The sequence below is a fragment of the Felis catus genome, chromosome A1, assembly GCF_018350175.1.
Source record: "Felis catus isolate Fca126 chromosome A1, F.catus_Fca126_mat1.0, whole genome shotgun sequence".
Classification (NCBI taxonomy): domain Eukaryota; kingdom Metazoa; phylum Chordata; class Mammalia; order Carnivora; family Felidae; genus Felis; species Felis catus.
In genome coordinates, this window is record NC_058368.1 from 223,412,426 (window position 1) to 223,440,070 (window position 27,645).

The following is a 27,645-nucleotide window of genomic DNA, read 5'->3' on the forward strand; positions in this document are numbered from 1 at the left end:
AAACCACAAAGGAGGAGGAGAAACCAATGTTCACCTACCAAAGTATGCAAGTCTGATAATTCACAAAGTTGTTAAAGTTGCAGGACTGTTAGCAGAAAGGTGAATTCCCATAGTTTGTTTTTTGTTGTTTTGTTTTGTTTTGTTTTGGATGGCAATTTAACAATATCTTTCAACATTTTAAGGAGAACATATCCATTTGTTGGACAATCTCTATTACAGAGAACTATTTTATGGATGTGTTCACATGGTTATACAAAGATATATGTGAAAGGATGCCCATTATGGTATTATTCATAATAATACACTTAAGGTCCACTAATAAGGAAGTTTTCAAATCAATGACTATTCAAACATATACAGATTTCTTATGTAGCCTTAAAATGAATGAATTTGCCTGTATATATGTGCTGAAGATCTATATTGTTTTAGTGAGAAAAAAAAGTTTTCAGAAAGGCATGTGGAATAAGCTACAGTTTATTCTAGAAAATAAGGATGTGTTGTGCAGTATATGGGCACATAGGGCATATCTGAAAGAAACCCACATAGTGGTGAGGGTGATTACTTCTAAAAATGGGTTGTGGGCTTTATTTGCTATGAGAGTAATGCATTCTTCTTTATTAGAAACTACATATACATATAGATGTTATTTATAAAGTTATAATAAAAAATGAAATGCAGGCTTGTGATAAAAACATTTATGTTTAAAAACATTTATGGTGCCTGATAAAATCATTGTTTTTATCATATACTCATTACTTAATTTGTGGATCATCCTGTCATAAGAAAAAAAAATCTACTGTTTTGTATCTCTTTAATTCTTGAGAGAGAGAGAGAGGAAAGAAAGGCATTTTATGTGCTAAGAACTGATAGTGGCTGGTAATAAAATGTTAAAAAAATGGAAGGAAGGAAGGAAGGAAGGAAGGAAGGAAGGAAGGAAGGAAGGCAGGCAGGCAGGCAGGAAGTCAGGAAGGAAGGAAGGAAGTAGAAACAAGTCCTTAAATTTGAACAGGCTACAGACATATAAAATTTAAATATAGTGCTTGATTAGCAAAAATATAAGGGAACCATAAAGTGGAAAGTCCAGCTTGCAAACTTAGAGAAGACATCCTCAAATAATTTTACATAGTGTGCATGGGTTTGTAAATAGACAAGGAAAAAATTAAAAGGGCATTACACACAGAAGACACAATAATGCAAAATACTCTTGACTCTTATCTTCCCTATGGGTTTATGGTCTACTTAGGGTTGTATGTGCACGTGCGTGAGTGTGTGTGTATGTTGTTAAGGGGGAAATTAACAGGATTGTCGTACAAATGATGAATTCCTTTCACAGTGCAGCAGACTATGCTATGAGAATACAGAGAAGGCAGCACAAGAGACGTCCTGAGTGTGCAAGTATTTGTCAGATTACTGTTTCTTGTACATCTGTAGCACTAAGGGATGGTCAGGGAGCCCTCTGACTATGCTGTGTGCTATGTGACCACTGAGCAAAGCATAATGTGGTTGCATGATTCTTGTCAGTGGGTAATAATCAGCAGACAAAGTCTACGGCATTCTGAGTGGTTTCATAAAGAAATATACAAAACAAACTAGAGTGGTTGTCAATGCATGTTTTTCAATGTAATGTTTCTCTTTACCTCTTTGGTTTATATCGTTGAGTTTCAGCTATTATCTAGGGAATCATCTCTCTCTACATCAGAGTTTTTCAACCTTGCCACTAATTGATGTATGAGACTGGATGATTCTTTGCTGTTCTGTGTATTGTAGGATATTCAGTGGCATCCCTGGCTTCCAAACTTTATATGCTTAGTACCCTCCCTTCTGTTACCACCATATCACAGTGTCTTTAGACATTGCCAAATGCTCTCAAATCCCCCCTCTGGGGGGGGGGTACTTTTTTAAAGCATTTCAAAATAGAAACATGAATTGGAGAATATGATATTTGTTAAATTTATAGTCACTTCCAAAGAGACTCTCATATGGTTCAAATCATATATTTTCAATCATATTCATGTTCAAATCATATATTTTATGACCAAAAATGATTCTATCTGCTTAGGTCAACACTTTTCATGTTTTTTCCTTAAATGTTTATTTATTTATTTTGAGAGAGAGAGAGAGAGAGAGAGAGAGAGAGAGAGAGAGAGAGAGAGAAACACAAGCCACGGAGGGGCAGAGAGAGGGAGAGAAAATCCCAAGCAGGCTCTGTGCTGACAGCAGAGAGCCTGATGAGGGGCTCAAACTCACGAACCCTGAGATCAGGACCTGAACCGAAATCAAGAGTCAGAGGCTTAACAGACTGAGCCACCCTGGAGCCCCAGCAATTTTCATGGTTAATATTAATTGCCATATTCAAATGCACAATATTGTGAAAATAATGAGGTATACCACTGAATAAAGTTAGGTCATCTGTGCTTATAGAAAAGAAGTGTAACAGTGTGGCTCCTTGGGAGTCATTATGACTGTCATTTTTAAAAGAAAATCTACTTGTTGTGTTATAGCATTGATTTAGAAAAGGGCCATTTGCGTTGTGATGAATTCCTTGTAAGCTATTGGCTATCATATTGCATTTTTTTTTTTTTTACTTACCAAAAAATGTTATTAAGTAAAACAAAGTGAACATGGGTAGACAGAATAACAAAATATTCTGGAGGGTAAAATGTAACTCAAACGGGTCCATGAAGACACTCTCACGCACTTTATCAATGTAAATGAACAATTACTTCACTTTTTTCTCTAATGTGCTGCACATTATCATGCCAGTGATGATTATTCTACTATTTTGTAGCAATTATTCTATAGAATAATTGTCTTCTTTGTCCTTTAAACAACTTTAAAGAAGTATTTCTTTAATTTAGATTTTCTGTAACTTTATTAAATGCCTACATTCTTCAGAACTGAGACCTAAGAGGATGAAATAAAAAAGTTAATACTGATTGTTGTGGCGCAAAAAGGAAACTCACTATGAGATGAAATTATACCTGCCTTTGGAATCAGCAGTCTACTGCGTGTGTGGCATTTTAGAAATGAAAGTAGGTTAAATAGGATTGTGCTTGGAAACATCATTGCCATTCTCAGAAAGGCCACGATAAGGGTTTTAAGACATTTAGTGATGCTAAAATGGCACATTGTTATTAAAAAGCTGGTAAAGATGTTTTGATTATATAACTTGATAAATCTCTTTAAAGAAATAATTAAAACTACAATTTTAAAATAATAATTTAATGCAATAATTTCATCTTTTCTATTTTTATAGATACATACCCAAATTTATGCAATTATAATTTTCCTTTCACTGAGAATCAGTAGGTTTTAGTACAAATTTTGATTGTTTTGCAGTCACTCTAAATTTTCAAAAGTAATTACTCTCTATCTAGAAAATTTTCAAGGAAAACCATACTATATCACAATGCAATTTTCCTGAAAGTAAATTTCACGTCTTTTTTTTCTCCACAAAAATTGTATAAATCTTTACCTCTACACTCTTCTGTGTACTGATGAAAAGATACCTATAAGTAAAAATCACCTAATAATATTTAAGATATTGTAACACATTATAGAAATAATACATTTTAATTTCTGGAAGATAGAACACAATGGTTTATATTTTATTCAGATTATAAGTATGTAATTTATAGACCCTAACCTCAATGGAGCACAGATTCTTAGTTTGGCACATAGAGAAAAGATATGGAATTTACTGCATGACCCTTAAACTCCACAAGGTGCCGTGTCCTTGGAGATGTATTAAAACATCCTAATCTTTTTCATGTCTTTGTTCCTCTACAATCTCTAACTCCCAGGCCTATTTCCATTTGCAGCTGTGTTCTTTGTTCAGGGCAACAAGAAGAGACACCAGCTGTGCTTACTTTATTGCACTGCTTGTTGGGGGACTGATTTCTGGCCAAACATCTTGGGAGCTTCACTCTGGATATCTTCCAGGATTCTAGTAGCCATTTTAAAATCATTACCCTGGGGCTTAACTTCAGAAGGAGATAATTTCAGTGAAATGAGGCTGACACTGCTGTTCTACATGCTAAATTAAAAGTGCATATGAGGAGTCACACTGAACAACTAATGAAGTGGAAATTGGGAAGAAAATTCTAAGTTTCATAACTTTTTTCCCCCTCATAACTTTTCCCTTGTGTCAGTTAGCTTGTGTTTGGTAACAAATAAACCCACAACTTAGTGGCTCAAAACAGCATCCATTTTACAGTGAACTATGAGAAGGATATAAATTAAGAAAACAATCCTATTTACTATAGCATCAAAAAGACTAAAATACTAAGGAATGTATTTAAGAAGGTGAAAAATTTGTATACTAAGATCTGTAAAATATTAGTAAAATAAATTGGAGAGGACACAAATAAATGAAAAGGTATCCCATGTTCATGGATCAGAAGAATTAATATTGTTTAAGTGTCCATTCTGTCTAAAGTGATCTACAGATTCAATGCAATCCCTAGCAAAATGTCAGTGGCAGTTTTCACAAAAATAGAATAAACAATACTAATATTTTTATGGAACCTAAAAAGATTCCCTGATAGCCAAAGCAATCTTGGAAAAGAAGAACAAAGCTAGAGGCATCACACTTCCTGATTGCAAGCCATCTTACAAAGCTATGGTAATCAAAACAGTATAGTATTGGCATAAAAGCAGACACTTAGATCAATGGAAGAGAGCTGAGAAATATTCATGTAAATATGGCCAATTATTGACAAAGGAACCAATAATATATAATGGGTAAATTTCTCCATTTACTCTTTATGAAAATAGACTAGACTTGGAATTCTCCTCTTAAAATTGATCAATTTATAATATAAAATGCTTTGCTGGAATAATTTTTTCACCATAAATTGGACGCAAGTCACGAAACTTAAATCTTCACATCATGTTTTTAAAAATATATTTAAAGAGTGATTTTCTTGTGTATACCCCTCAGTGTAGGAAATTGAAATACAAAGCAAACCAATTAGAATTTTGACAATTCTAGATTCAACTTGTGTGCATGTAATGGTAAAAAGTATAATAGGTGTAATTTCCATAGTGGCCAATGGAAGATTTTGTTATATAAATTGACCTTGGAGCTTAACATGTCTCTTCGTGGAGATAATGCTTAAAAAAAAATAAATCAGCACAACTTAAATTTCTTCCTAAAAGTAATCTTAGAGCATCCTAGACTTATTATTTTGTCACTTACCACCTTGCCTTCTTATAAATGACTTTAAACTTGTATGCTATTTTACTGGCCTCTTTAACATATTATGTCTTTAATTTCCTTGTCATAAAACATTACAAACATAATGGGCAGTAAATAAACTATATATAAAATAAAAAAAACTATATATATATATTTTATAGAGGTGGGGAGTTATTATTCCATATGATATTTTCCCTGTATTGTTATCATTTATTCATGAATATAGTTTCCAATTAAAATCATTCTTATTTTTCACAGAAGTTCACTAGTATTTTACATAAATTCATCCTAATAATGACCAATTGTGTTGTTTCCTCCTCTCTTCCTCCCTCCCTCCCTCCCTTCCTTCCTTCCTTCCTTCCTTCCTTCCTTCCTTCCTTCCTTCTTACTGGAAGAATAGACCTAACCAAAAATCTCATACTAAATACTTTCCATTAGTTAATTGTCACTGATAATCTTAATTAACGTATGCCCTTACCCCTATATTTTAACAAAAGCACGTGATTTGAAATCATTATAAAATTTTATAAATTAAAAAAAATATTTGTGTGTGAAATCAATGTATCAGGGCATATGCTCTTGAAATCTCTTTCTCAAAATGTACACGTGCAAAAAATTCAGCCTCAGGTTTAACTGAACTTGACTCCTAATTCTATTATGAATTTCATATTCCTTTTTTGAGACACCATTTTGGGTGATTCATTTTTTAGGAATCATATACAGAGTGAAGGAACAGTGACCCAGGAGAGAGTAAAGGCAGAGCAATCAGGTATGAACGTTCAATGTTCAGGTGTAGAGAGAAGCGTCAGCCTGAGGTTTGGTAGGCCCTGCTCCTAGTTACAGAATAAATGCATAGCAATCAACTATATGTAGAAGGAAGTGATCAGGAATTGGGTAAAAACACTGCAATCAGATATAACTAGGAGACAGAGTAATGAGGCATAGACAGAAGGCAGAGTGATCAGGTAGAGAGGTCACAGTGAGGAAGAAGAATGTTTGTGCCATTATGGATTCCTGCTGCCATCTATCAGATATCTTTGTACCCACTAGTTTTCAGTGATCAGTCAGTCCTTGATTGGCAGGGCTCCCTGCTGTCTCATTTGTAAGTCCTCTTGAGATCAACTGGGTTTCTCTTGGATACATTTCATTTCCCTCCTTAGTAAATGGGGAATATTATTCTTGCTCCCTTCTACCGGTAAGGAGAGAACTCAGAAGTTCAGGCTAGTCCCTTTTTTGCCTGCACAGGCCAAGTGGCCTCTTTAAATCTTCTGCTGCCGTGTGGCCTCGAAGCGCCTCTTCTGCAGAAGTGGGCACTAGTCTGAAAGCTGATCGCAGCATTGCAAGTACATAGCAAGAAATAAGCACACACACAAACATAAGCAGATTTGATGGCTTCTGTTTTATTCAGCTGTGTGTGGCCATTTGTTATGTAGCGATAAAAAAATACAACCAAGTAGAAAAGTCTAAGTATGCATGAAAGAGCTATGTAGAATGTCACGTGGTTATTGAAATTATATTTGTTTAGTTGGCATGGAAATATTCATGACGTATTATTAGGTGCAAAAGAAGCTGCAAGGTGTTCTCTTTGGTATATACATAATTACATGATAGACATTTGAATACACCAAGATAAAACTATGGAAAGACATACAATACACTATTAAGATTGCTTTTCTGAAGGGAAATGACGTCGCATTTGTATTTATTTTTCTTACTAAGATCATGCTGTACTTCTCTGATTTAAAATACTCAGTTTATCACCGAGGCATAATTTAAACTGTTCTGTCTGATATATCTCCCCTTGGCATGTCAAAGAGGATATTCAAAAAAGAAACCATAAATATTTCAAAAAGAAACCATAACAACAAGATAGAGTAACAAAAATGAGTGAGAGATGCTGAAAATTCCTGGAGCGTTGAAAACATTGAAAATTGAATAGGGGAAAAGAGGTCAGATTTATAACCCTGAGGATTAAAGGTGAAAATTGTTCTACCCATGAAAGCCCTAGGAGATTCAAAAACACAGAACGACCTGGGGAAGTCACACAGGCAACTTAATAAATTAAAGCTTTTATAACAAGAAAGACTTTTTTCAATCTCATCTGTGCATACAAAGAAAATGTGTCTCTATTCTATTGTAAAGCCGTTGATGATTTCCCCCTAAATACTTAGGGGTATTGGAACATGGGAATGAAGCAGAAAATAGCTTTCAGTGAATGAAAATTCCCTATCAGAGAGGAACAACAATAAAAAAAGAGTAAAAGAGATTTCCCAGGGGGCAAATGTCACAGTCCCTTCTGATGGAAGTCATTCTTCTCTTTTGGGGGACACAAAAGTCCTTGACCCACTGGGCACCCATCCAGCCACACTTATTTAGAGGTAGCATTCCTATTTTAAAGGGTAAGCATCAACTCAATTTCTGTTTTAACTTTAAAATTTTTCAGCTTTATTGAGTTATAGTTGACCAAAGGAATTTTATTTATTTAAGGTGTGCAACTTCATATTTTTGATGTATGTGTTCACTATGACAAGATCACCATGATCAAGCTGATTAACATATTCATCATCTCAGTCAACATTGCCTGCCTTCTTCCCTCCCTCCCTCTCCCCCTCCCTCCCTCCATGCCTCCCTCCCTCCCTCCCTCCATCCCTTACTTCCTCCTTCCTCCCTCCCTTCCTTCTTCCTTCCTTCCTACTTCCTTCCTCCTTCCTTCCTTCCTTCCTTCCTTCCTTCCTTCCTTCCTTCCTTCCTTCCTTCCTTCCTTCCTTCCTGTGATGAGAATGAAAGATCCATGTTGTTAGAAAATTTCAAATATGCAATATAGTATTGTTAACTATATAGTCACCATGCTGTTTTCTAAATCTACAGAAACTATTCATCTTGAATAACTGATATTATATACCATGTGACCACCATCTCCCCATTTCCCCTCACTCCATAGCCCCTGGACACTACCATTCTACTATCTGCTTTGTGAGTTTGAGTATTTCAGATTCCACATTTCAGTAAGATAATATATCTGGCGTTGTGTGCCTGGCGTATTTCCCTTAGCATAATCACCTCCAGTTTTCCCTACATTGTTGTAAATGGCAGGATTTCCTTCTTCTTTAAGGCTGAATAATCTTCCAATATATATTCCATATATTTTTGCTTGTTTCACATTTTCTTTAGTCATTTGTTTTTGATGGACATTTAGACATTGAAGTTGTTTCTATATCTTGCCTGTTGTAATTAATGCTGCAGTGACAGGAGAGTGAAAATATCTCTTTTACATACAGTGATTTCATTCACTTTGGATTTATTTACATACTCAGAAGTGGGGTAACTGGATCATATGATAGTTCTTGTAAATTGTTGAGGAAACTTTATACTGTGTTTTTTTTAATATAATGGCTATACCGATTTACATTTCCACCAACAGTGTCCAGTGGTCCATTTTCTTCCCACCCTGCCAACACTTATCTTTTATCTTTCTTATAATAGTCATTCTAACAGATGTGAAGTCATATCTCATTAAGCTTTTCATTTACGTTTCCTTGATGATTAGTGACATCGAACAGCAGTGTACCCATTAGCCATTTGTATTTCTTTTGAAAAACATCTATTTGGATCCTTTGCATTTTTTAAAGATTGGATTATTTGTTTTTTGTTTGTTTGTTTTTTGTTTGCTTGTTTTGCTATTGAGATGTATCAGTTTCTTTTAGATTTTCGATATTAAGTCCTTATTAAAAATAAAGTTTGCAAACATTTTCTCCTATTTCCAGGGTTGTCTTTTTACTGTTGACTGTTTTCTATGCTGTGCAGAAGCTTTTTACCTTGATTCAATTCCATTTGTCTATTTTTATTTTGTTTTCTGTGTTTTGGTGCCATATCCGGAAAATCATTGCCAAGACCAATTTCAAGAAGTTATCTCTATGTTTTCTCCTACATTTCTCCTGTTTCTTTATTCCGTGTCTCTCTCTCTCTCTCTCTCTCTCTCTCTATATATATATATATATATATATATATATATATATATATATGTCTGTTTTTATACTATTTTGATTATTGTGGCTTTGTAATATATTATGAAATCAAAGTGTGATGCCCCCATTTTCATTCTTTTTGCTTATTTGTTTTGACTATTAAGGGTCTTTTGTGTTTCCATATGAATTTAGAGGTTTTGATAAGGATTTTATTGAATCTGTGCATCACTTTGGGTGTTGGGGACATTCAAAAAATATTAATTCAACTCATTTTTTAAACACAAAAGACAGGAGTTAAACAAATTGAATAATTATCCATTACAGAGAAACAAAGATAATTCAGATAAAATAGAATAATTTAAATTAAAAATCTAATTTGCTGACACTGAAATCTGAGATTTTACTGCATTCATTAAACAGGAGTAGACTGAAATGAAAAGTAAAGTTTTCAAGGAACAAAAAAAATCGATTTCTAAAATCAGGGTTGCCTGGGGTGGCTTAGTCGATTAAGCATCCAAGTCTTGATTTCAGCTTGGCTCATAATCTTGTAGTTTGTGAGTTCAAGCCTCTTATCAGGCTCTGTGCTGACAGCATGGAGCCTCTTGAGAATCTCTCTCCCCCTCTCTCTTTGCCCCTCCCTGTTCTCTCTTTCTCTCTCACTCAAAAAATAAATAAACTAAAAAAAATTAATAAGAAAATAATAAAGTAAGATGCTTAAATTAAAACAAATAATTATCAGTGGACTGAATGATGTGATGGTCATAGCTGAAGATTAAGTTGGTGATCTAGCAAATAAAGCCAGGGACATCTTACTTTGTGTAGTGCAAACAAGACAAAGTGGAAAAGCATATATGACATAGTAATAGACATGGATGATCAACTAGAAGTATTTTTCTTCTGTTGTGGGAAAAAAAAGATATATACATATTTTAAGTTTATTTATTTATTTTGAGAGACAAGGGGGCGGAGGGGCAGAGAGAGAGAGAGGGAGAGAAAGAATGCCAAGCAGGCTTCTTGCTGTCAGCACACATCCTGATGCAGGGCTAGATATCACGAGCCATGAGATCATGACCTGAGCGGAAATCAAAAGTCAGATGCTCAACCAACTGAGCCACCCAGGTGCCTCTCCCCCCGCACACACAAAGAATATATTGAACAAAAGAAAACCTGAGTTTTCAACTTGAAAAAATATAAATAAGCACCAAGCAGGAAAACTAATTAATTAACTAATTTGAGAACCCACATTCAAATTTCCTTGGATAATGAAATTTTAAAATGTAATGTAAAAAAGAGATAAGTTTTGAGGTACCTGGGTGGCTCAGTTGGTTGAGCATCTGACTTCAGCTCAGGGCATGACCTTGTGGTTCATGAGTTGGAGCCCCACATGGACTTACTGCTGTCAGTGCAGACCTGGCTTCAGATCCTCTGTCCCCCTTGTCTCTGCCCCTCCCCAACTTGTGCTCTCTCAAAAAAAAAAAAAGAGAGAGAGAGAAATGTTTAAGGACAAATATTTCTCAAATTACAGTTTTCATGAGCAAAGATACAGATGAAAAAGACAATGGAAAACTGTATAAAAAGTCTTTCATTGCAGCATCATGATTATCAATAAAATATTAGAGAAAATAATTTTTCTGATATGAAAATACTTAGAAAATTTCAGACATGGAAAAACTAGGAAAAATCAACAACCATATCTACTGCCAAAGCATGAATATACTAGAAGTATTTATTATTAAGAACTTTAGCAAATTACTAAACTACACAGTATTTCTAGAAAGAAGGATATTTGGATTTAGAAAATGAGTAGAAAATATGCCATATGCCTTAAGAACTGTGAAAAAGCATTTGATCTTGATTCTGTTAACATTCTCGTTTTTGTGATAAAAGCTTAGAAATCTAGACATTTTCATTTCACATTATTCACGTCACATTAATGGGTTTTGCAGAGAATAATTTTTGTGTCATCAAATAGTGCTTACTCTTGACTTTTGAAAATAATTTATGGACATAAGGTAAGACCAACAAAATGAGAATGAGCAAAGGCTATTTACTCAGAGTTTGCTATAACAAGACGATTAACCACAATCATTCACTTGCATTTTTGCAGAGATTCCAAAGCAGGCCGAAGAGTTGGAAAGGTTTATAGTGAATCAAAGAGAAAGTTTTGAGTATGCCATGATTGGAGGGGTTGCCATAGAGAAACTGTAGGTGGGTGACCTAGAAGCAGAGCGTTGTATATGATTGGAAGGGGAGAAAGGTGTAGAGAAATTGCAAGTTATTGATTAAGTCCTGGCCATTTGGGGCTGGATGTTATTATTTGACTTCCTGGATTGTTGGTAAGGTGAATCATTTAACTTCCTAGACATATGACTTACGGAGAATAAGTAGCCTGGTTCCTGGGCTGGTTATTGTAGATAATGGGTTGGTTTCTTGGGCTGTTTGCTACAAACTGTGAGTCAGAGTTCTGTTTTAATTTATGGTCTCAACGTTGCCCATTTATATACAGTCTCTCAAATAAAACCTTAGAAAAAGCATAAAAGATGTAATATAATGTATACCATCAAAGAAAGCCATAGAAAATCATAAGTCATGATATACTATATACCACATAGACTTAAATCATGTAACTGACAAAAATTATGAGTGAAAAGGTGATAAATTATACATATTTTCTCCAAAATCATTAGGATCATACTATTTGCTACCTAAAATTATTGAAGTAAAATATAGGGATTTAATTAACCATTTTACCCATAACAATAAAAGTAACAGTAATTGGGGCGCCTGGGTGGCGCAGTCGGTTAAGCGTTCGACTTCAGCCAGGTCACGATCTCCATCTCGCGGTCTGTGAGTTCGAGCCCCGCGTCAGGCTCTGGGCTGATGGCTCAGAGCCTGGAGCCTGTTTCCGATTCTGTGTCTCCCTGTCTCTCTGCCCCTCCCCTGTTCATGCTCTGTCTCTCTCTGTCGCAAAAATAAATAAACGTTGAAAAAAAAATTTAAAAGTAACAGTAACTAATTAAAAAATAACATTAAAATAGCATTACTTAATTTTAATTATTAATTAAAACTACTAATGTAAAGGGTGCCTGGATAGCTCAGTTGGTTAACCATCTGACTTCAGCTCAGGTTATGATCTCACAGTTTGTGAGTTTGAGCACCACATCAGGCTCTGTGCTGACAACTGGGAGCCTAGAGCCTGGTTCAGATTCTGTCTCCCTTTCTCTCTGACCCTCCCCCAATTGTGTTCTCTCTTTCTCTCTCTCTCTCTCTCTCTCTCAAAAATAAATGAATAAACAAAAAGTAAATAAATAAATAAAATTAATGATGTAATTAAATTGCATGATGCAAGAGGTGTTGGGAGGTAATTGTGATGCAATGAATCCATCATGTTTAATTATGGTATAGCAATGAATAATTTTCAGTTGTGATACAATCAGAAAATTTTAAATTATAATGAAAGAACAAGCAGTAGGACAAAGAGTTGGTATACCCAAACAGTGGATCTGGTGAGAGTGAGCATAGAAACTAAGAAGTAAAGAGGCTTCTAACTGTATATATGCACATTTTTTTTCTAGTTTATTTTTGGGGGGGCTACTTTAAAAATATACAGATTAGGGGCAACTTGGTGGCTCAGTCAGATGAGCATCTGACTCTTGATTTGGGCTCGGGTCTTGATCCCAGGGTCATGGGATCAATCCCCACGTTGGGCTCTGCCCTGAGAGTAGAGCCTACTTTAAGAGTCTCTCTCTTTCCCTCTGTCCACTTTCCCTGCTTGTGCTCTCTCTCTAAAATTAAAAATATATATACATTTGCATATATGAATATTTGATATAATGAAAATTCACCTGAAATAATATTGCACTATTCAGAACAATGCTGAATTTAGTAAAAATTTTTATTTTTCAAATAGAATTTTCTCCACTGAAAATTAAAGCAATTTATAGATATAATTTCTAATGTTTGATAAGAAACTGATATTAAATCCACAGCACTGCAATGAGCTTAATTAGCACATCTGCTAAATTAAAGAACCTACTGGTGAACACTTTGAGAAATATTGAAGTTTTTAATTATGTGTGTATATATATATTAAATTTTCATGCATATATGAACATTTTCTCCACTTCAAAAAACAATTTCTGTCAAAATCTCATGATTTTATTTTGCATAGAATGAACAACTCTCTGAAGTACGTATTTGTCAGATTCCCATATGTTGACTAATTTAACGTTTGAATGCAAAGAACACAGATTTTCATTTAAAAGTACTCACTGTATTAGAATTGAGTACAGAACCTAACCTTTGTATCTGGTCAAGTATAGTCGTTACTCAGAAAAGCAATGCAAGGTAGCTGGGGAGAGACCCGTTAATACCGAATGTATCACACAGAGTTTAAGCACGAAAACAAAATCCACTGTTAATTAGATCAAGAGCAGGAATCACATATATGGAATAAGTTACAAAAATGAAAGAGGTAAAAGACCAACCAAGTTGCAGGTCATGAGGCAACCAGCGAAGGAGTCCTGTATCCCTAGGGCTAGAAGAGTCGTGTTATCTGACCCTAGGAGCTGGGCTTTGTTGCATGGATCCGGGGAAGAAGGGAGCTCAGAGGGGGCTGAAACCATTGCAGAAGCGCACACTGCCAGAGATACCACGCTAAGCAGAAAGAGGGAGGGAGGGTGGCGGGGAGGTAGAAGGAACGGAAATAGGCATGCCTTTCCTTCTGCATTGCAGTTTTCCTCTGGTCCCCACCTTTGTTTAGGTGGTAAGGAAGATTCTAGAAGGGCACAGCAGTATTGTCAGTACCTGGAGATTACTTCTGCTAAGTAGTCCAGACACATCTTTATGTTACAAGATGTCTTTATTGAATTGGCCTTTCACCATGTAGGCAGAGGGTAGAAATTTAATGCTACCTCTCCCCCAAATAGATGCAGTTGGATGGCCATTACATACCACCAAGGAAACGCACACACGCGCACGCACACACACACACACACACACACACACACACACACACACAAACACACACACAAAGGTGAAGACACTGTAACTATTGAACTCAATGGAACTATTAAACTCCATCATGACTGGTTGGAGAAATAGATGGTAGGGGAAAGAATGTCACATATCAACACAGATAAGACCAGGCTTGAATTCCGCCTTTTCTAAATGTCAGCTACACAACCTTTTTGGACCTCAATGCCCTCACCTGCAAAATGGCATTAAATGTAATTTTCTCAGTAGATTGATCTAATTATTCAATTAAATGACAGAGGGATACCTGGGTGGCTCAGTGGGTCAAGCGTCCGACTTCGGCTCAGATCATGATCTCACAGTTTGTGGGTTTGAGCCCTGCATCGGGCTCTGTGCTAACAACTCAGAATCTGGAGCCTGCTTCAGATTCTGTGTCTACCTCTCTCTCTGCCCCTCCCCTGCTCACACTCTGTCCCTCTCTCAGAAATAAAGAAACCTAAAAAAATTAAATTAAATGTCATAGAGCAGAGTGTTTTTCATATAATTGGTACTAAATTCATGTTACTTCCTGAATTATTATTCTTTTTCTTTTTAAGGAATATACAATAAAATTTACTTGAATAATGTGAAATTTCAAATTATTCAGTTCCATAAAAGGGATCTAGTTGAAAGTACACAGAACTTATGATGGCCATGATTTAAAATACACAGTTACAGGGTTACCTGTGTAGCTCAGTCTATTAAGCATCTAACTCTTGATTTCCGCTCAGGTCATGATCTCACTGTTTTGGGTTTGAGCCCTGTGTCAGGCTTTGAGCTGACAGCACAGAACCTGCTTCAGATTCTGTCTCCCCCGCTCTCTCTGCCCCTCCCGTACTCACACTCCTCTTCTTTCTCTCCCCCTCTCTCTCTCAAAAATAAATATATAAACTTTTTAAAAATAAAAAAAAATAATACACAGTTACAATAGTGATTTTTGTTTTGGTACCAGATGTTTCAGAAGTGTTCTTGCAGAAGGATTTTTTAAAAATCCAATGACTCCTGGGTGAATACTCAAAGCTTTATCAAATTACACAATGGCTGGAATCCTGTGTTATTGCTCTGTTGGTGAAATTACAGTCCTCCTGTGTAGAATGAAATTTTAGTTGTATCTTGATGACTATTGCTTTTTCACACTCCCTGGAAAAATCTTCTGAGAATTAAGCCCTAAGAGATTCCTTCAGAGAGATTCTCTGCCTACATAAATCCTTAGCTTATTTTTACTCAGAGTTCTTGCTCAACATTGATTCACTTGATATTTTAACAGAGCTGTGAACCCTGACAAATCATGCATAACGATTTGCAATCTCAGAGAATATTTGCTTGTATTAAAATGCCTTATTAAATATTTCAGATTGGTCTTTAGAGACTTTCAAAAAGTCCACTCTTTCTGCTCCTCCATTGATATGTAACTTTCTAAAATGTGTGCTATTTATAAAGCTGTAGTACAAAAAAGAAACCAAATGAAAAGAGTGACACAGAGCAATTCCCAAAGGAAACAAGGCTTAAATTTTATTGCAGAAAAGATATCTTGAAAGCTTTTTTATGTACTTTAATCTATTATTTTTTTTCAAATTTGTATCAAACATCAGCTGAAAGGTACTAATCCCTAGCATGGGAACAGTTAAGTATGTGCCACAGGAAATATTTAAGATGAAAATTTTGTACACTAAATAGCCAGTGAAGCTTTAAAAAGCTTTTGTGGTTTTTTTAAATAGGAAATAGTTGTAAAATTAAAGCTTATAAAGCACTTTTAAAGTTTTCTTTGATTGGAAGCCAGTTATAAACAGAAGGGGCTACCGGTTGAATATATATTGACCAATATATAATAATTTATAGAAAAAATAGATTATTTTAATATTGTAGAATAATGGAATTTTTGTCATTACTTCATATATTTTCATTTGGAAATACAGCATTATAAAGAATAATAATTTTTCCACTATGCATATAATTGGGGGACATAGTATGAATAAAGGAATTGAATTGTCCAATGTGGGATACCCTTCTTAGAATACATACTGATTTGTTTTCTCTTTTTAACCAGGAAGAAAAACTCTTCATTAACATAACCAATATATCTCATTAACTTACTGAAAAAATGCCAAAAAGTATATCACTAGTAGTGCCTAATGTTTTAAAAAAGTCAGACACCATTAATTTCTACCTACTTTTATCAACTTGTGAAAATAACTTTTATTGTATCTCATTTATGATATAGCTGGTATCACATAGCATAGGGAATTACCATCTTTGTGTGTGTGTGTGTGTGTGTGTGTGTGCGCGCGCGTGCATCTGTGACTTGTAACTTTAGATTCTTTGACAGATTCAGTTAAAGAACACCTGTAAATCCTGAGAATAAATGTAATTTCTTCCCACTGACACTGTAACACATTTTATTAGTTTGCTAAGGCTCCTGTAAGAAAGTACTGGCAAGCCAAGCAACTTAAACAACAAAACAAATTTTGTTTCCCTGTTCTCAAAACTAGAAGTCTGAGGACTAAAGTGTTAGCGGGGTCATGTTTCCTCCTAAAGTACTGGAAAGAGATTTGTCCCAAGCCTCCCCTTCAGCTTCTAGTGCTTTGCTGGAAATTTTTCCTTTCAGTGCTTGTTTAAGAATCACCTCAATATCTGTCTTCATCTTCATGTAAAGTACTCTGTGTGCATGCGTGCGTGCATGCGTGCGTGTGTGTGTGCGTGTGTGTGTTTCCACATTCCTCATTTTTATAAGGACACCAGTCGTATTAGAGTAGTAGGACTTTATCTTAATTAATTATGCCTACAGTGACCCTATTTCCAAATAAGATGGCCATGACGTCCTGGAGGCTAGAACTTCAACGCATGAACGTTGAAGGGAACCAATTCAATTCATAACAGACACCCTGAAGGGTTCTATTTTTTTAGGTTATCTATTTTTTAATGAAAAAAAAGTTTTTTTTTTCCTAATGTAAAAGAACTCCCCAAAGCACTTAAGGGTTCTTAAAATGTCGCCATCTAGGTTTCAGATACGTAAGAATGTAAGATATGTATATATTTTTCTTTGGGCCTGAAACCTCCCTACCAATTCTCCTTGTAAGAGATCCTTCAACAATTGGGCAAAGGACTTATTTTCCATCCTCGCTATTTATTTTGACCCTTACTGTATCAGGGGCAGGCTGATTTTTGGTTGGGCTATATGCTGTACATATACGTGTGTTCCCTTCAGCCAGCAATCTGTGTATGAAGAGTGGTGTCCTCATACCTTCAGATGCCACCAAAGTAGAGTGCCACAGGTAATTTCCTCTCCCTTGCTTCATGCACATTAGAATTGCCCAACACCTATGAGACCTACTCTATAGAGATGTGTATAACTGTTAATGACCATACATTTTGACCAGGATATAAGGTTATTATATTTGCTTTCTCTTCCCAGGATCCCTTCTCTGCTCATGTCTTGGTGCTACTTTAAACCATCACTTACATAATACCAGCAGGCTACCTTTCTTTCTTTTCTTTCTCCTTTTCTTATTGTTCTTTATTTCACTTGTCACTCCATTCATGCCTTTCAGCTTTCATGTAACAAGACTGAACTTTTATAGACACTTTAAGCCAAGCAGAAGAATTTTTTTTTCTTTTTTCTTTCTTTCTTTTTTTTTTTTTTGTCATGTGGTGACCCAGCCTATTACCACAAATGAGGTGTGATCTTGCACAATTTGTCTTTATCAGATTTCTCTATGGAATGGTTGACTGGGGACTGTTTTTAAGACATTAAAAACTGTTTAAAACCTGAATAACTATTGCAAGGCCAGAGCAGATTTTAAAACCTGAGGATTTTATAAGTGTGGCTCCTTGAAAGATGACTATTTTTTTTAAAATTCTTTTAATGTTTATTTATTTTTGAAAGACAGAGAGAGAGAGACAGAGCACAAGCTGGGGAGGGGCAGAGAGAAAGACACAGAATCCGAAGCAGGCTTCAGGCCCTGAGCTGTTTGCACGGAGCCCGATGTGGGGCTCGAACCCACCAACTGCAGAGATCATGACCTGAGCCAAAATTGGACGCTTAAACAACTGAACCACCCAGGTGCCCCAAAGATGACTATTATTCTAATACTTTCTATCTATACTCTTCTCTCCTATCTGAATCTCAGTAACCCCTATCTGCCAGGTGCAATCAGCATTTTTCCTATCAGATCAAAGATTTGACCGACATAATTTTATAACATGTTAGCCACATCGTGGGCTTTTTACAGAACTTGTCTGGGCACTTACTACGTATTTCAATTTTTTTTTCAGTGTGGCTCCAACAAAAATGGCTCCTAAACCTACTTTTATTTGTAGACTTATTTATTTGGAGATTGGTATTCTCTGAACAGGTTGGAGAGATAAATATGAAGTATTCAATGAATTTTGTGACATCACAGAAAAACTCATTAACACTCTATAAGCATCATACTAATAATTAGAACTAGGAGTGAAAGAGGCAGTGAACAAACTCACTCCTCTAAGTGTAATGGAGCTAGGACGTGCAGTGCTGCAATGAGGAAAATCATGGTGCCCACACAAGCCTAAACAAGGCTTTCTAAGAGTGGAATATCACTAAAGCAAGGGAATGGTTTTGTCTTTCATTTGAACTTTTAATTGTGAGATTATGGATTCACATGCAGCCATTAGAAATGATACGGACAGGGGCTCCTGGGGGCTCAGTCGGTTGAGGGTCCAACTTCGGCTCAGGTCATGATCTCATGGTTCATTGGTTAGAGCCCCTCATTGGGCTCTGTGCTGACAGCTCGGAGCCTGGAGCCTGCTTCTATTTCTGTGTCTCCATCTCTCTCTGCCCCTCCTCTCTCTCTCTCTCTCTCTCTCTCTCTCTCTCTCTCTCTCTCTCTCAAAAATAAATAAACATTAAAAAATTAAAAACAAAAAGACACAATATGGACAGATCCTTTGTATCCTTAGCTCAGTTTTTTTCAGTGATATAACATACAAAATTATCATCTTGAAAAACTATACAAAATATCCAGGTAGTCGAAATTATTTGATCTTCAAATCTTATTTAGATTTCCCCCAGTTTTACTTGGATGAATGTTTAGTTCTATGTAATTTATCACCTGTGTATGTTTACGTAGCCACACCATCATCAAAATACTGAACAGTTCCAACATTATGAGGATCCTTCCTGTTGCTGTTTTATACGCCAATCTCACTTACTTCCATCTCTTCTCCTTGAAACTGGCAACTAGTGGGGCGCCTGGGTGGCACAGTCGGTTAAGCGTCCGACTTCAGCCAGGTCACGATCTCGCGGCCCGTGAGTTCGAGCCCCGCGTCAGGCTCTGGGCTGATGGCTCAGAGCCTGGAGCCTGTTTCCGATTCTGTGTCTCCCTCTCTCTCTGCCCCTCCCCTGTTCATGCTCTGTCTCTCTCTGTCCCCAAAATAATAAATGTTGAAAAAAAAATAATAAAAAAATAATAAAAAAAAGAAACTGGCAACTACTAATCCGTTATCAGTTTCTAAAATTTCATCAACTCAAGAATGTGAAATGAACAGAATCTTACAATATGTCACCTTTTGGGATTGTTTTTTTTTTTTTTTCCCCCCACCAGGTGTAATCCCCTAAAGATTCATCCAACTTGTTGCATATATCAACAGGGTGTTTATTTTTATTGCTGAGTAGTATTCCATACTATGAATGCACAGTAATTCTTTAGCTGTTTTTCCCAGTAGAGTTCATCCGGGATGTTTCCAGTTTGTGGCTACTACAAATAATGTTGCTGCGAATATATATGAATATTTGCAAACACGGTTTTAGGTGAACATACATTTTCATGACTTTAGCATCAATGCCCAAGAGTACAATTTGCTGGGTTGTGTGGTAAATGTGTGTTTGATTTTATAGAAATCTGCTAAATGTACACTTCCACCTGCATTGTACAAGTGACCTAGTTTCTGAGTGTTCTTGCCGCATTTAGTGTCACCACTGCGTTTTTTCATTCTTAGAGATTACTTTTAGACATCACACAGTCCTCCTCTTCTGAGTATACGTAGCTAGTTACCATATTTCCACTTATAATCTCAATGTAAAACTGCTACTTAGAGGCCAGAATCCTAACATATTGTTAAAAGTCCATATACATTTATAATCTGCTAATAAGGATTCTCAGGTGAACACGGCAGACTAATTCTATTAAGTTTTCTAGTATCCCTTGAAGAACAAGCTTTGCTTAAAGTTGCATCTGCATTTCCACTTGGAAGTAAAATCTTTGTTGTTAAACAGATAGTTGACCCTTAGTAAGTGCCATACCTAAATAATTGAAGTCATGACTAAAATTAAAGACTGAAAATTGCCAGTGCCTCCATAGTCAAGGACCAAAATGAATGCAGGATTGCACACAGGCTTACTTGATTGTGGAAATATTTTGTTTGCTACATAACATGAATTAGTAGTGGAATCTTTTCCAGTTAAGCAGAATAAAATATCAAGTATGCACTATTAGATGATTCATCAAGTACATTTTATGAATAAATGAGAGCTCTTCACCCACTAATTTTACAGTGATGTTACATAGCCCTTAATAGATGGTTGTCTTGTTATTCCTAGATCAGTTTTCATTTGGGAATAACTAAAATATGATATAAATGTATCTAATTATGCAAACGGTATTTTAATAAACATAAAAGAAACCAGAATAATTCATCCACTAATTTTACTACCTCAAAATACAATATTTGAAAGTTACAAAAGTACACTTTAGGGGCGCCTGGGTGGCTCAGTCAGTTAAGCGTCCGACTTCGGCTCAGGTCACGATCTCGCAGTCGGTGAGTTCGAGCCCCACGTCGGACTCTGCACTGACAGCTCAGAGCCTGGAGCCTGTTTCAGATTCTGTGTCTCCCTCTCTCTCTGACCCTCCCCCATTCATGCTCTGTCTCTCTCTGTCTCAAAAATAAACAAACGTTAAAAATTTTTTTTAAAAAAAGTACACTTTAATTAAAAAAAAATAACCAGCAAAATAGGCATATTTTGATACTCATTGTAGAAAGATGATTATGTTGGTACTGTTTATAAGAATCTAAAGGAATGAAAACTGAGCCTTGGAGACCAGTCAGGAGACTCATTAATTGTCTGTGTAAGAAATAAAAAGGGCATAAATGAATGAAAATGGTTTGAACGTGCTGTTTCGATGCCATTGATAATTTAATGTCAACTCACCCACATTCCAACCTAATCACAAACCACCCCACCTCCCATTTCCTGAATCATCATGTAACTTGCAACATATGTCCTCACCATACCTTTAACTTTACCCCATCATTGAGTACCCGCTTGATCCTTGATCATCAACCCAACCCAACCCCGATTATGTGAGTGTCAGAGGAAGCTCTCCACAGTGTTGACAGCACAGAAAGAACTATATTAAAATATTGGAGACCAAATATTCTACGTCGGCCTCTCATTTGGTACAGTTGTGGTCATGGGAAAAAAGCAAGGGACAGGTTTGATAGATAAATCCAAGAATTAAATTTAGTAGGATACGTCTCTTATAGCATTCCATAGGTATTGAAGAATAACCTTTTTCTGTGTACAGAGCATGTGCTAAATGTTACCACACACTAAAATTTGTTTTCCTGAATTCACAGGTACCTCTGTTCTACAGGTTACAGCCACTGATGCAGATGACCCTACCTATGGAAACAGTGCGCGGGTGGTTTATAGTATTCTCCAGGGACAGCCCTACTTCTCCGTAGACCCTAAAACAGGTTAGTGCATCTATGTGCAATTTATGTGCAGATGTGTGCTAAAATAAAAAAGAAACCAGTATTTTTTATCTCTGTGTACTCTCGTACTTCAGAATCGTTATTTTAGCACAGTTTAAAGTGTCCTCACTTTTTCTAAAATGAGGTAACTGAATCATTGAAGATAAAATAACTGTTTTTCTTAATATTTTGATTATCCATCATTTATACCCATACCAGTAAAAAGTTTATTTTTGCATATCCCTGCAACAATTACTCTCTGCTTAAAACAAATGGGGAGTATTACATCAAGTGAGATTTTCGAGTGTATTTTTTCTATTAATTACATATTAGTTTTAAGTCTTTGCCAAAAAGGGTAAATATTCATTGGATGTTTCCCTATTTTATTTGAATTTGATTGTCACATAAGTTGTCATATATTACATTGGGGGAACTACTGTGTCTAGAACTGACATTTTTTCGTAGTTGGAAATTTCTTCACTCTTCAAATATTGTCTTATATTAGAGAAATTAACTGAGAGTGAAGACAAAAACATAGAAAATGTTTTTTTTTTTCAGGAAAAATAGGTATTCTGCTCTCTTTCCTCTCCTTTTTCTGTCCTAAACAATGATATCATGTTATGTGATGTCAAAATGGAATGCATTATAGGATCATGTTACAGCAGCATAATCTAAAAACCACATAAAAGTTCACGGCCCCATTGACAAATAATTTGTTAATAAAAATGTGACTAAACATACATTGATTTTGAATGTAGCCAAATGTCCAGTAAGAAATGAGTTTCACATTTTACTCATAGTTTAAAGATAGTCATGAGGCACAGATGAAGAGAGAGATCCAGGATATTCCAGAGGTTCCTAAATCCTTTCTAGTTACATTAGATTCATTCTGAATCAGATTAACATGTGGGATTATCAAGAAGTAATGGACACAGCCACGTAACTAACACAGAAGAAAGCTATGTTTGGTTGTAATATCCCCTTATATTCACATAATGACATGGCATACAAAACATTTTTTAAGGGACCCTGCTTCATAAGTTTATGCATCTCAGGTTTGTTTACCACTATCTTAGATGAGGTACATCCAACTGAAAAGATGCTAGCACATTCCCAGTAACTAATACCATTTGAATGCCAAGAGTATTGTCATGATCCTGTTTTCAAGAGAATTCCACCAGGTTATTTGTCTTCTTTCTTCCCCTGGTGTGCTCCAACCCATAAGTATATGGGACAATAATGGATCTCAGACATACTGTTAACCCCTTAGTTATTATAATTTATGAAGAAAATAATGAAGAATATGTTCAGAGCCAGGTAAAAGCAGAATACATACATACAAGTAGATCCTTGTATTATATGCATTATAATTATAAAATAAATATATAATAAAATGAGGTAAAAACTAAAAATCAGGAGATGATAAAAAATAACACAATGTGAACTAAAATAAGTATCAGATAAGCAACTTCTTGAGAGGTCCGGGGGACCCAGTCAGGTAGGCATCCGACTCTTGCTTTTGGCTCAGGTTATAAGCTCATGGTTCATAGGTTCGAGCCCTGCATTGGGCTCTGTGCTGTCAGCACGGAGACTGCTCGGGATTCTCTCTCTCCCATTCTCTCTGTCCCTCCTCCATTCATGATCTCTCTTTCTCTCTCTCAATACAAATAAAGAAGCTTAAAAATATAAATAAAAATATTTTATTTTTTAAAATAAAAAATCAGCAATAGTCAAGAACGACATCTATGTATGAATGATACTCATATGAGTTTTTACCACTGCTAACAAAGACTATTAGAAGAGTTATCTGGTTTAATATAGATGTACTTATATTTCGAGTTGAGTCAATTTTCACACAGCCTTCATATATTTTTACCCAATAAATAATGAATATTTCAAAGAAAAATATAACACTTCACAACATTTCTGTTGTTAAATTCTATGTTTAATTTGCAGGCACATAAAAAATGAGACTAAAAAAGCCTACCTTTTAATTATATACAAGGAGCATACTAGATATTCTTTTCTTTTCAACACTTTTACAGCATTTTAGATATCAAAGGGTTTCTGCTACATGTTGCTAAAAAAAGGGTGGACATTGGACTTGAAATCTTTCTCAAACACTTCTGCATTGATAACAGACATTCCACACGTAAGAGGACAGTGATGTTATACTGTAATTAATATAGTATAGTGCAGTAATTCTTAACTGTTATTTTTCTAAAATACTAAGGTTTATTCCAGAATGATTTAAGGATACTTCATGATCAAATCCTAGGATGTTACATAATATCATAATAAATTGGTCAAGCGACTTAAATTATATGCCCCTGTGTACTTGCATAGAAATTTAGAATAACAACTAAATCCAATGAGAAACTTCATGCAATGTTCTTAGCCCAGTCCTAGGAAAGATATAGGTAGGTAGTCAATTTCTAGTGTCCCTCCCCTTTAAAAAAAATGTTTGTTTATTTTTGAGAGAAAGACAGAGTGCGAGTGGCGGACGGTCAGAGAGACAGGGAGACACAGAATCCAAAGCAGGCTCCAGGCTCTGAGCTGTTGGCACAGAGCCCGATGCAGGGCTTGAACTCACAAACTGTAAGATCATGACCTGAGCTGAAGTCAGACACTTAACCAACTGAGCCACCCAGGTTCCCCATGTCCCCACTTTTTTTTTAAGATTAAAAAGAATTTCCAAAATTGCCTAGTGTGCCATCACGAGGGTTTGAAATAGTCTTAACTGAAACAGGAAAAAAAATTGTTTGAAAGAATTTTTAGTCCACATTAACTATACAAAATGTGAATTCTACATATTATATATCGCTAAATTACATTTTTCAGGCATTTAAAGAAAGTTTTTTAAGTATTCTTATTAAGAAAAATATACTTTTAGAAAATGTGGGATGACAATTTAAAAGAAAGTAAGTTAAAAAAATAAATAAAAGGAAGTAAGTTAGACGTGAAAATAACCAACATTTTATCCCTAGAAATGACTGTCCCAGCTGAAAATAGTGTCTCTAGATGAGATAAAGTGACATGCTGTCCAGGAAACAATTGTCATTAATGCACAAGTCCTGACCCACAATAGCTCTGATTCTCTAAAAAGACCTTTCCTTAACATCTTGTAGCAGAAATCAATCAGCTATAAAAATGCACTCAGGGGAAGGCCTCAGTGAGTTTCTTAGGATGTAATTGAACAAGGTTTTCAACATAGTTTCTCCAGTGTGCATGATGTAATTAAAGTCATCAGCAACTTTGTTTCTATTTAACCTTTTCAATTTTATTTTATTTTAGCAATGAACAAAAAATTGCTTGTGGAAGATCACTATATATTTGGATAAAAGATGTAAAGCATCTTTAAAAGTTTTATGAATTTCAATGTTAATTTTGCATAATTCCATATGAAACTCTACTTGAGAATGACTTTATTTTCCCAAACGCAATATTTTGCTTATCGATAGCCAAGCAGTTAAAATATTTAATTTATGGTCCAAAAAATCTGCAAAAGGAGAAAATTTGTCCATAGCAGAATATATTTTGTCAATTTGTCTCATCCAATAGCCCTCTCTAATTGATATAACAATAATAATTGCACAAATCGTTGTAGATACATTTTCAAATAAGTTCCTACAATTAGCTGCACATAGACAAAAATAGTGAGCCTAGTGCTGAAGAATTTGTTTCTTTAGAGAAAAACTAATGCATTAATTCAGAACTGTGTCATGTTTCCTAATTACTGAAAGAAATTATGTATCACTTTATTTTTTTTAGAGAAGAATTCTAAGAAGTTCCTGAAAGTGTAAGAGTGTATGGGGTTTAACACAAGAAGTCCATTTTATTGTATTTTATTTTATTTTTTATTTTTTTAACGTTTATTTATTTTTGAGACCGAGAGAGACAGAGCATGAATGGGGGAGGGTCAGAGAGAGGGAGACACAGAATCTGAAACAGGCTCCAGGCTCCGAGCTGTCAGCACAGAGCCCGACGCAGGGCTTGAACTCACTGACCGCGAGATCATGACCTGAGCTGAAGTCGGCCGCTTAACCGACTGAGCCACCCAGGCGCCCCAAGAAGTCCATTTTAGATAGCATTTAAGAAATAGACAGTTGACACCAGTGGTTGTTCACTCAATAACAATTTCCCACTTTGTTGGTCCTATTAGAATTCTAACTTTGCTCGTTGTAGCAGCATACTCACTTAAGAAGCTAGATTTCCCAGCCTCCCTGTTGCTATTGTGGCACACTTCTAGCCAATGAGCTATAAAAGAAACACCACTAGAGGCTTTTTGATATCTCTATATAGGTGCCAATGCTTCGTCGTTTTGGTTTCCCACCTTCTGGATTTACACATGTGCATAATCCCTGGGGGTACAGCAACTATCTTGTAATCGTGGGACAATGAGCACGCAAGGTGAAAGTCGCATGGGAAAAACTGGTGAGCAGAAGCCTGGCAGTGAAGTCACTCTGAGTAATTTTTTTATGTGCAAACACATGCAGTGCTGATACCTGGACTTTTGTGAAACGAGCTATGCAGACTGGTAAATCCCCTTCCCAGCACTGTGCACTTCCCACACAGGCATAGACATGGAGCTCCTAGACTACTTTTATTCCTCTCAACCCAGGACACATGGTCCAGAGAGAGAGAGCGCAGTGCTTTCTGTATTTAAGGAGTCATTTTCAGTTCCACTGCCAATACTAAGCTGGAAAAGGAGATTGTTCACACTGACTTGAATATCAAAAGGTACATTAATTGTTGATATTTGGGGGGAATCAGAGAATAGAACCAAAGATAATTTTCTCTGACACGCCACTGAATATGCATATGTGAAAAATAATTTTAACTGCCATCAAGATGTAGTAAGTAAACTATATACAGTATAGACGTCAGATAACTCTCCTACTACCGCCTAGGTCCATCTGTGCTGTTACAAATGGCAAGATTTCATTCTTTTTTCAAGACTGAAAAATATTTCAGTATATTGTATTATTGTATGTGTGTGTACACACACACACACATATGTATGTTACAAATGGCAAGAGTCCATTCTTTTTTCATGACTGACAAATATTTAAGTATATTGTGTTATTGTATTTGTGTGCATATATATGTACATATATACACATATAAATATATATATGCACACACACATATATAAACACACATATATATATACACATATATATGTATATATGTTACAAATGGCAAAAGTTCATTCTTTTTTCATGCCTAATATTTAAGTATATTATTTTATTGCATATATATACATTACATTTTCTTTATCCATTCATCCGTTGATAGATACTTAAGATGTTACCGTATCTTGGCCTTTGTCAATAATGTTGCAGTGAATATATATATATATATTTTTTTTTTCAAATATATATTTTCAAATGAATGTTTTTGGTGTTGTTTTTTTTTTGAGAAATATCCAGAAGTAGAATTGCTGGATCATCTGATAGATTTAATTTTAGCTTTTAGAGGAAACTTTATCCTGTTTTACATAGAAGCTGTACCAATTTTACATTCACACCGACAGCATAAAGGGGTTCCCTTTTGTGTACATTCTCACCAAAACTTATTTCTGGTCTTTTTGATAACATTCATTCTAAGAGGTATGAGGTGATAGCCCATTGTGGTTTTGATTTGTATTTCCCTGATGATTAGTGATGTTGTACATCTTGGCCACCTGTATCTTGGCCACCTGTATATCATATTTGGGAAAATATTCAGGTTGTCTGC

General features: G+C 35.6%; 1 protein-coding gene across 9 annotated transcripts in view; it reads left to right on the forward strand.

Moving 5' to 3' along the window:
• CDH18 (cadherin 18) overlaps positions 1-27,645 on the forward strand; it is a 1,009,468-nt gene that overhangs the window by 759,845 nt on the left and 221,978 nt on the right. For all 9 annotated transcript variants that reach the window (XM_045038559.1, XM_045038553.1, XM_045038573.1 and 6 more), the window contains one exon: positions 21,790-21,909. In XM_045038559.1, the coding sequence (XP_044894494.1) occupies positions 21,790-21,909 (120 nt within the window). The remainder of the gene's footprint in view (positions 1-21,789; positions 21,910-27,645) is intronic.